The sequence below is a fragment of the Saccostrea cucullata genome, unplaced genomic scaffold (genome assembly GCF_032062105.1).
Source record: "Saccostrea cucullata isolate Sc308-1 unplaced genomic scaffold, CSIRO_AGI_Scuc_v1 ctg130, whole genome shotgun sequence".
Lineage (NCBI taxonomy): Eukaryota > Metazoa > Mollusca > Bivalvia > Ostreida > Ostreidae > Saccostrea > Saccostrea cuccullata.
In genome coordinates, this window is record NW_026939106.1 from 207,501 (window position 1) to 218,881 (window position 11,381).

General features: G+C 32.2%; 1 protein-coding gene across 2 annotated transcripts in view; it reads left to right on the forward strand.

Annotated features, from left to right (window-relative positions):
• LOC134252239 (uncharacterized) overlaps positions 1 to 1,159 on the forward strand; it is a 5,520-nt gene extending 4,361 nt beyond the window's left edge. The window contains exons 3-4 of one of the 2 annotated variants that reach the window (XM_062734666.1): positions 517 to 949; positions 1,109 to 1,159. In XM_062734666.1, coding sequence (XP_062590650.1) covers positions 517 to 941 — 425 coding nt within the window. In that variant the 3' untranslated portion in view covers positions 942 to 949; positions 1,109 to 1,159. Of the gene's footprint in view, positions 1 to 516 lie in introns of both variants that reach the window. The other variant, XM_062734665.1, reaches the window with a different exon arrangement.
• Positions 1,160 to 11,381: the final 10,222 nt, after the last annotated feature.

An 11,381-nucleotide genomic window follows, 5' to 3' on the forward strand; every position in this document is an offset into this window, starting at 1 on the left:
TCTGTCAGTTGATCATCTTTGTTCCTCAGAATTTGATTAATAAAAATAGGCCATGATATATATTTCAAATAATAAGAGTCTTAAGACAATAAAACTTTTCTTTTGAGGCATTTTGGGGTCTCAGAGTAAATACCAAAAAGCAGGTCACTGTGACCTATTTTTGAAATCTCGTGGCTATATCTTAATATTTCAGATAATATGGGGCTTAAAATCATCACTCTTTGTCAGTTAATTATTCATGGGGTCTCAAGAGTGTTTGAACCAAAATGTAGGTCATGATGACCTACATATTTTGGAATTTCAAAGCTTTATTTGAATATACAGGATTCTTAGAGGCTTCAAATAGAAGTGTTAGATTGTACAATTTATGAGAAGAGCGATTCAAGGCACTTGGGCCTCTTGTTTTCTTAAATTATTATTGAGCAACTTCTTATCTTAAATATAAATGATTCTAATCTTCAAGCTTACCAATAATCTACATTGAATTAAGGAAAAACTTTGGTGTTTTTTTTTCAGGTCATCTTATCGAGAAACGTATACCCATTTCAGAAACAATTGCTTTTCATGTCTGCTTTGACCATAACGTGGAGCATCTTGGAACTAGTCATGAGCTTGCATTTAACATAGTAATAACAGACACCCACTCAGCATACGAAAAACACAGTGGAACGTATATAGCCCCGATTTCAGGAATTTATGTTTTTAGCTGGGTAACACCAATCTATAATGGTGACATTCCTTTCCAACTAATCGTGAATGGAGAAGTAAAGGGGAAAACAGACCCATATGGTAGCGGTGGAATCACAACAACTGGTGTAGCGGTGATATCCTTGAATGAACACGATGTTGTCATGATTCGAACCAATCCTACATTTCAACCTCTTGGGCGCATCGAGAGCGGTATATATAAGAATGCCTGCTTTTCTGGCTGGAAGATCTGACAAAGAAAGTTTATTGATCTTTAAGAAAAATTGCCTCTGATAATTATGAGCGAAAGGCATTAAAATAATAAATGGTTAACATAATGAAATCCGTGTTTGAAATTTTGTGACACAATTACATACAAAATATGTCTACTAAACTTTTGTGATTTTCAGTTGTCTGTCAGTTGTCTGTCAGCTTGTTGATCTGTACAAAAGGAGATAGGAAAGCACGAGCAATAAACAGTGCGACATTTAAGTCCGGACACGACAAAGTCCGGACTTTTAGGTACCCTTTCGAGAAGACATAATTTAAAAATTTTCCTGAAGTTTGGTGGGATTTTTTATTCTCATCTCATCATGTCAATTTCAACTTCCACAATGTTGTAGTTTTCTTACAAACTTCTCTATATTATCTATTATAGATATATGTCATAATTTGTCAATGAGAAATGTATCTTTAACTATCTTTGTTTAACAAGACAGGCGGTTCTGCAGGGAGTCAGGGACCACATTGCTCATCTGAGCAACTGGCTTTGTAAAAGCAAATATCAGTTCAGAATTGAAAAGTTTGAATATAAAAGGGGGTTCAGGGTTTTTGAAAAAAAACTTAAATTTACACTTCCTAAGAACGCTTTTGAATTAATATGACAGCAGCTTTGTTATTTAAAAGATTTTTTTATTGATAAAGCCTTAATATTCCTTTCTATAATTATGATCCATTTTAATAGCTCCTCTATTCTCCTGCTTGGTCATGATTTGAACAAATTTAAATCTACATTACCTTTTTGATGCTTTTATATTCGAAGATCAATCACTGCTTTCTTGTTTTTATGAAGAATATTAAATGATTTTCACCTATTATGGCCCTACTCAACCTTCGGGGGGGTCTGTCTTCAAACTTGAATCTACTCTACCCTAGAATGCTTCCATATAAATATGACCAATCACAGCTTTGTTGTTCTCAAGAAGAACATTTTTTTATTTAAAGATTTTTTTTTACTCCTCCATGGCACCTGATCCGATCTCCGATGGTTTAGAGGTCCGTGTTTGCTCTGCTCCTATTTGGCATTGTTTAATGTAATTTTGATCTTGAATACTGTTCGTTATCTCCATATGTTTCACTCCAAACTTTGATCACCCATTATGGATCCACCCTAGCCCCAGGGGTCATGATATGTGCAAATTTGAATCTACACTACCGGAGGATGCTTCCACGTGAGTTGTCATTTTTTTTACTTACTCTTTTCCTTTTCATTTAATATTTCTTTCATATAATTATATTTACATTTGCTGATGTCTTTCTTTATATAACAATGCTAATAAAACTGAAATTCAATTTTCAATGACATGCAGTTGGTCATATGATCAGACTTTCTTGAGTATGAAAAGCAAACTGCACGAGCCATTTGGAAAATTCCGATTGTGACGTCATATGACGTCGTAGATACGTTCTGTTACATTTCAAAATCAAAGTCTGTATAATGCCTATATTTCTTTGTAACATGAATGAAAACGTAAATTTTAAATATAAGAAATAAAATATCATTTTTTAGAGTTTAATTCATGACATGAAGTCATGAAGTCGGTACGTGATCAAATCTACTATAACGCCTTTCGGGCGTTAAAGAATTTGATACCCCAATGAACCTCTAAAAACGATATCTTATTTCTTAAATGACTTATCATGGCCTTGCAGTTTTTGAGAAGAAGATATTTCTTTTGTATTCCTATGTTAAGCTTTGATATCCAAGTGTTGAGTCACCCCACCCCGTGGAATCCTGATTTGAACAAACTTAAATCTACATTACTGGAGGATGTTTCCATATAGCTATGAACAATCATGGCGTTGCTGTTCTTCAGAGCAATATTTTTTCAATGATTTTTCCAAAATATTCATGTTAAAATTTGATACCTTATTGTGGCCCCACCCTACTCTCATGGTCATGATTTGAACAAACTTGAATCTTTACTACCATAGGAGTTTTCATTTTCTTATTTACAATGTACTCTTTTCCAAAATAAAAATTATGAATTATTTGACTTTAAATTCAATGTCATAATGGAAATGAAAAAAGTCTCGTTAATCAAAATATCATAATTTAAAACTAGGCCTTTATAAGGTTTTTTGTTCTATATTCTTTTCTTAATACACTTGTGCTCTCATATAATGATATATTGTTCGTACATATACTTGAACTTCACAGCATTATTTCCACACAAAATGCGAGAGGGGTAGAAGTTGATGTTCCTGAGGTCAATCTTGTTTACAACAAGAAGATGGGCGGTGTCGACTTGTCGGACAAAGCACTTGAATTATACGACCCTGACGTCAGATCCAACAAAATGTGGAAGAAAATCCTCATTAATTTTCTCCTGAGAATTTTATGTATGTCAATAATTGACTCCGTTGAATAATATAAAATTTATACAATTTTGCATCTGAAAGAAATGAAAACATATTTCTACCGGACTTGCACATCGGTCTTGAACCTTATATTGAATTACAGAAATAATTTGATGAAAAATATCCAAATGAATGAATTTTAAAAAGTGTTCCGAAACTAAGAATTAAATTTAATTAAACATCTTTTTAGCCAATGCCTATATCATTTATCGGCAAAACAGGGGATTGCGCACCAAAATGAGCCGGATAGATTTTTACATGTTGGTATGCATGGGCCTTATCGGGGATTTCCGCCAAGAAAAACGCCAGGCCGGAAGGTCAAGTCTCTGCCCTTTGGCCAGATTGAGAGAAAGACATTTTATTGAACAAATGGATGGTAGATTTCTTCGTTATTTTTGGTTTATCATAATCAGACATTAAAAGCCACGATCAATTGACATGCATAGAAAGTAAATATAACTTCAAAATTGGCTGACTATTTATACACCTGCTACAATTAATGAGTTTTAAAAAAATACAGATTTATAAAAATATTGTCCTATTATACTTTTTTGGGGGGGGGGGGGGTTCTTAAAAAAATTAACTTTTGCTTTTATTCAATTTAGGAATGAAGAGAAAAATTTGCATGGGGTGCAAAAGTAAAGTTCGAACGTGGTGCGCTCCATGTAAAGTTGGACTTTGTGTAAAATGTTTCAAGAGACACCACACCGTGAGGAACTTAAATGGAGACGAAGAATAAAATGAGAAATAAATTCTGTAGAGCCAAACAATGTTTCTTTTTTATATTCAACAAGTGCTCAACAAATTTTCAATACTAGTAAAAATTAATAAGTCGATTTGAATTCCTTTGGGATATCGATAAGAATTTTTTCTTAATCAAAATTATATGTATTTATCGCATATAAAAGAATTATGCATATAAATTCATTTAATAGAGGGAGAGAGAGAGAAGAGAGAATAAACCTTGAAATAATATTGTTGACCTGAAAAAGTAATTAATTTCAATGTATGCATTCCTGTATATGACGCGCACTTAGCGTAAACGTGAAAAATTGAAAATCGCGCAAAATAATATCAAAGAAATTGTGACGTCGTTTTAATCTCGCAGTGACGTTATAATTTCTGTACACTGACGTCGCAGCCAGAGGGTTAATATTTCATTCTTATAATTATATGTTAGATATTCACGTGCTATTTTCATTCATTAAACTGAAATTGAACCAAAACCATAAGAGGAAAACCTATTGCACAGAGATCAACCTACCAAAATTAGTCCAGATCCCTTGAAATTTATCACTCTATGTTCAAAGGCCAAAAATCAGACGAAATTCACAAAACGCATGAAATGCAAAGTTGATATGTAACTCATCATGGCGGACACACAGATATAATATATCATCTCTTAATTTGCAAGCGTGTCAAAATAGGTCTTATATCTGAAAATAAACCCATCGTCCCCTGAATATTTTTTCGGTAGTGGACAAATTAAGAACACGCCAATTTTACATGGAGTTTTTAAGATTTCACGCATTGGTTCAAATAAATTAGTAGCTCACCTGAGCATAGGCTCTAGTGAAATTTCTGATCAAAATTTGTCCTTTTTTTGCCGTCGTCGTTTATGTTGGCGTCGTTGTTGTCGTAAACTTTTCACATTATCATCTTCTTCTCCAGAACTCAAACTTGGCACAGAGTATCCTTGGGTGAATGGGATTAATTAAAGTTTATACAAATGAAGGGTCATGCCTTCTTTTAAGGGGAAATAATTATGAATCAGCGAAAAATTAGTGGCATCTTTTTAAAATCTTATTCTCGAGAACCACTGGGCAGGAAAGATGAAACTCATGTGGAAGCATTTTCAGGTAGTGCAGATTCAAGTCTGTTCAAATCATGACCCTGGGGATAGGGCGGGGCCACAATGGCTGATCAAAGTTTTACATATGAATATATGGGAGAAAATCTTTAAACATCTTCTTCTCAAGAACAACAAAGCCATGATTGGTGATATTTATTTGGAAGCATCCGCAGGTGGTGTAGATTTAAGTTTATTCAAAACATGACCCCGGGGTAAGGTGGGACCATAATGGACGATCAAAGTTAAACATAGGAATATATCGGTAAAATCTTTACAAATTTTCTCCTCAAGAAAAGCTAAGCCATGGTTGGTCATATTCATAGGGAAGCATCTGCAGGTAGTGTAGATTCAAGTTTATACAAATCATGACCCTCGGAGATAGGCTGGGACCGTAATGGACGATCACACTTTTACATAGAAATATAAAGGAAAAATCTTTAAAAATCTTCTTCACAAGAACATCAAAGCCATGGTTGGTCTTGTTTATATAGTGGCTTAGTCAGGTGGTGTAGATTCAAGTTTGTTCAAAACATGAGCCCGGAGGATGGGGTGGGGCCACAATGGACGATCAAAGTTTAACATAGGAATATAGAGGGGAAAATCTTTAAAAATCTTCTTCTAATGAACAGCAAAGCAATGATTGGTCAAATTAAAATGACAGCATCCTCAGGTGATGTAGATTCACTTTTATTTCAAATCATGACTCCCAGGTGTAGGGTGGGGCCTCAATGGAAAATGAAAGTTTAACATAAACTTTCATTTATAATTAATTTTAAACTTTAAAATTAATTGATTCCTTACAAGATAAGTTCAATGCAGCATTTGAAAGAGACAGAAATTAGAAGTCCTTAGAGTTTACCTATAGATTTTAATTAGACCCGAGTCTGAAAATTTTACTGATGCATGGATTTCCGATGAACCCCACTTCTATTTTAACAATGTTTTAAAGAGAATCTTAATTTCTGTTGTTTGGCGAAACCCGATTTTAATGTGGAAAAACCTTTTAACTGTTAGAATGTTATATTTAAGCTTGGTAAAATAAGAAAAAATAGACCTCGTGTTGAAACATTATGATTCAAAGAGACGTCATTTTGAACAACTTGTAAAATGACATGTTTTTCTAAAAAAAATATTGATGTTTAATAAGGAAGCTGGGACAAATGTATGATTGATAAAAAAAATGATAATAATATAATTATATATTTTAAATTTCATAAATGTAATTTGAAGCATAAAATTTTTATAATGGTTTAAAAGTGTTACATATGTTTTTGGACACACCTATATAGGAAAAATCATCAAAAATCTTCCTCTCGAGAACACCAAAGCAATGATTTTTCATATTTATGTGAAAGCATCCACATGTAGCATAGATTCATGTTTGTTCAAATCATGACACTTGGGGTTAGGATGGAGCCACAATGGACATGAACAGCGAAGCCATGATTTATCACATTTATTTGGAAGCATCCTCAGAAAGTGTAGATTCAAGTCTGTTCAAATCGTACCCCTCCCCTTACCCTTTCTGCCTTTTTAGGGAAAGGTCGTGACTACTCATGCATTTAAGCTTTTTAATACTAAACTGAGTTTTGTTTTTCTCTTAGCCACAGTACTCAGGTGAGCGATGTGGCCCCTTTCTAATAGAGTCATTATTGTTTTGTAGCAATAATTATATAAATTCGATCGAGAAACTAAAACGTACATACGTCAATGAATAATTGCAATACAACTTGTGAGTTTGAAATGTGCTATATTACGTTATAAATTAAAAATTAAAGCTAATCTTAATTAGGCTTATTATTCAAGCATTGAATTCATGTTTTGGGATGTCCTCCCAATGATAATTTGTCGGCACGGCCAGGTGTGTTATAGGACCGAAGACATCTTAAAATATGAATTCAATACTTATATTTACATTCTTTAATTTTTCCTCTTCATAGTTGTTTATTTCGGTAATCTTTGATGTGAATTTAGCGCCCTTCGAAACGGGTGTGCTTTATAGACGTAAGAGCCGTTTGTGACGTCGTAAAGTTAAATACCGCAAACGAACATTGCGAGGAAAAAAGTGACAAATTAATTTTAAATGCACATTTGTTGTATTTTTACGTTAATTCAACAGGGTAATTTTTTTTAAAGTAAATTATGTCAAACAATGTACATTTTGGTCCTCATAAAGTATTGAAAATGCATATAGTTCCTACTATGTATTCTAACGCGCGGTGACAAGGTTTTGCGTGTTATAGAGATTTGAACGTCATGGATTTCTAATGGATTTCATAAAGAAAATTACACTGAATGTAAATATTAATCTATAACATTTCTATTCTTAGTTACATCTAATCACTAGTAAGTATAAATGTCAAGACACGGTTTTCAAAAAGGTAATTTTTTTTAGGCATTTGACCCTTTTAATATTTTTTAACGACATAAAAAAAATGACAAAACAGAAAAGGCCATTTTAAAGAGTACATTCTTTGTCGTAGGGTAGATTTACATACTAGATTTAAGCAAACAAGGCAAGAAAATTGTGTCTATTACATTTGTCATTAACTTTTACACCACTTCTGGAAATGTATAATAGTGTCTTTATTGTTTGCTGCACATCTCATAAAGCTTCTTCCTTTTAAAATTCGTTTCATCTCAAATCGATGCCCTATATCGATACTGTCAAGAATAAGACCATTACAGAGATTTTAGGTTTGTAAAAAAAATCATTTCTTTATTTTTAAGCATTGAATACATGTCCATCTAGGTTGTGGTAAAGTCTTAATTTTGATTTGTCATGGATAAAAGATATCTCCAGACCTACTTTGTTCCCTATAGGACCATTGCAACTCTGTAACAATTGATAAAATTCGGTCAGTATAAAGATAAACTGGTCTGCGTCACAGCTTAATTGCAGGAAAATGTTTGTGAGTTTGAAATTTGTATTTTCACGTTATAAAGATATGGTCACTTATAAAAGCTAATTTTAAGTCTATTACATCACCATTCTTCGATGAAACTAATCATTTTTAGGTATAAATGTCAAGGTACAAGTTTCAAAACAGAGGGTTTTTTAAAATATTTGACATAAGTTTTCGCAATAAAGCTAAATTGTAAATCAATAATTAATAATAGTGCAGTTGATTAAGTTTTGTATCATTTTGTATTTTTGTGAAAACATTCTCAGTTTGTCTATTTTTCAATGAAGCTGAATGATATAATCATAAAATAATTATCGATTCACAATTGCTTCTTTTCGATTTGTACTTAATGATGTTAACATACATTTTCTCTCTCAACTATGATAGAAACATTTGATTAATTGTCGAGCTTTGAAAATTTCAACAGAGGAAACACATTTCTTCCAGACATATTTTCAGGCATAAACAAGTACTAAAACGAGAAATAGTGAACCTTATGCCGAATGTGGGGTAGTACGAATTTTTCCCCAAAGTGTGTTTATGCTTTTCCGTTACTCAAAGAATAAGATTGGTATGAAAAATTGCTTATTGATATCTTGGTCTTTTTGTACTTAACATTTCTATAATAAAAAAATGAACATCATTGAACTTTCTGTACGTATTTAAGACAAATTAGGTTAACAATTTGGTACACAGAAGTATAAAAAAAAAAAAAAATCATTATTGAAAATAAAAGCTAAGAAAAACTATATAGTATATGTAAAATTGTATTTTCGGTTGTTTCTCAATGTTTTCTTGATAATTAAAAGATAATAATCCACTAATGTAAAGAAAACACAAGTTAGAAAATTGATATGTTATGTGAATGACACTTGAGATCAATATTTTGAGAAACTTATCTAAATTATTATCAAAGAAGAAGTTTTAGACCCCCTGTGCATATACATAGACTATGTGGTAAATATGAATATAAAATCCTCTTTCACAATCATATATAATTTGGTTTCTACAGAAGGTTTAGGTTTTGTCTAGATTCTTCGTTGTAGCAATCAGAAAAGGCTTTTGGATAATAAGAATTCAAAATATTAACCGCTGTTTCAATAAGGACCAAATGTCACATTTTTTTTTAGATTTCTATTGGGATAATAGAATTGATCTGTGTTAATGCTTAATGCCAGAAAAAATGCTATTGTGTATTAATTTATGGCCTTATAAATATGTGTCCACTTATAAAAGCTATTCACAGTCTATAACAGCACATACTTAGCGATGCTGCTTTTTATTACAAGAGATCGTTTACAGATAAGCATGTCAAGGTATATGCTTCAATTTTTTTCTGACTGGTATAACATTTTGCAAACAGGGACAGGAGATATATATAATTTTTTTTTAAAATACTTTCGAAAAGATAGAATAATGATCTTTTTGCATGTGGCACATCAAACAAAGTATTTGTGAGTAAATGCTAATTTCACACAAAAATATCATCTCTACGATGGGCTATATTGATAAGAGTTTCTAACTTGTTTGTAGTTGAAAACTATCAAAATTATCCTGATTTTCGTTTGAAGCTTAACGATGCAACAATAACTTTATCAAAGTTAAAAATCATTTTCGTTTTTTCTTAATTGCTTCGTTAAGATTATGCTTTGAAGATAACATTCAACTTTTTACATTATTTGGCTAACATGCATTTTCCAATGTAATTGTGACAAGGTAAGGAAACTGTGTTTACAGCTTCAAGACATTTCTTCAACGTTCATGGGCTTTTGCATCGCCTCAAGAATGTTTTGAAACCTGATGTACATCTGACTCCGGTGTTTCATTTGCATTGTATGTTTTTTTCCAGATATATATTGTTCATAAGTATTCACTCCAAAATTTCTTATTGTTTTCAATTAATGAAAAACTCCAATTACTTACTATCGCTCCGTTTCCTCATGATAGCAGATATACATACTATTTGAAAATGAAGAACATCGGCAATACATTGGTTAGGACATGGTGCAGTTTATGCTATAAGTAAAGAATAAGCAATGGAAGACCCTCATGGTTTCATTTTTCTCAGATAAGTTTTATTAATTCAGTTTATCTGGAATCATAGGGAATTAAAATCCTCCAAAGATTAAACCGTGTAGTATATTATATCAAACTAAAGATTAATCTAGAAAAAAATCCACTTTTATTGTACCTAACTCAGTTTTGACCCTTCTGACCTTGCTTATGATTGGTTGAAACCATCTGACTTGCCAGACAGAAAAGAGCATGAATCTTTTCAATCCGACTCCATCTGACTTAATATAATTTTCCTATTTCAACAGTCTGATTTGTAAGTTGCAGCAAGTAACATCCTACAAATCATACCGTTTAAATAGGTCTTTATGAGTTGGGATATATGGTATATCTCTCTCACTACATCAAATTGTTCGATTGGTTTTAATTTCTGTGTTAAGTAATAAACTGATACAGGAAATGCAATGAGAAGTATACTTGTAATGCAGATGAAACCATACACCGAACTAGCCTCTACGGTATCGTTCAGATAGTAAGTGGAAGCAAACTATCTACCGAGGCGCGTGTGAGAAATAATTACAATATTCCAAGCGAATTCCTTGGAGGTTATCCATTATATGCCGACTGAGGGCTATACAATGGTAACAATATATATCATTGATTAATTATTTACTTATAATTAATAAACTGTCGGATTACTACTGTTAGCATTTACTGGATTGTACTTCAGATAAAACGTTTTCCCATTAAATTGGAAATAACGTGAAGAAACTATAATTTTTAAAACTCCTTTTTTCTAAAAAAAATTCCTGGAAAAAAATGTTTAATTACACAAGAAAAAAATATTCTGATGCCAACTCTTCAATTAAGCCGAAATCAATCTGACTCCTCTAATTAGTAAACCATAAAAGTTAAATATTAATAATATGTAAATAGGTCGTTCTTACTCAAATTACTCATATTCAGGGGGGATGCAGTCAATATGATAATCAACTGATAAAAAGTTGTGGGTTCCACCATGAGTATATATTACTCCTTTTCCCAAAAAATATTGTATACTTTGCGTCATTCCATTGATATTCGATATGCGACATATTTTATTTTAGTTTCTTCAGATTCTATAATACACCGATATCATTTCGCTTTTTTTAAATGTCATGATGCAGCTACAATGAAATCATGAAATGCCAGATGGATGTCGTTATTGCTGACGAGAGAACCGAGATTAAAATTACTGCAGCCATATTGACATTTTTAAAGTTTGCCATATGGTTGCCATCGAA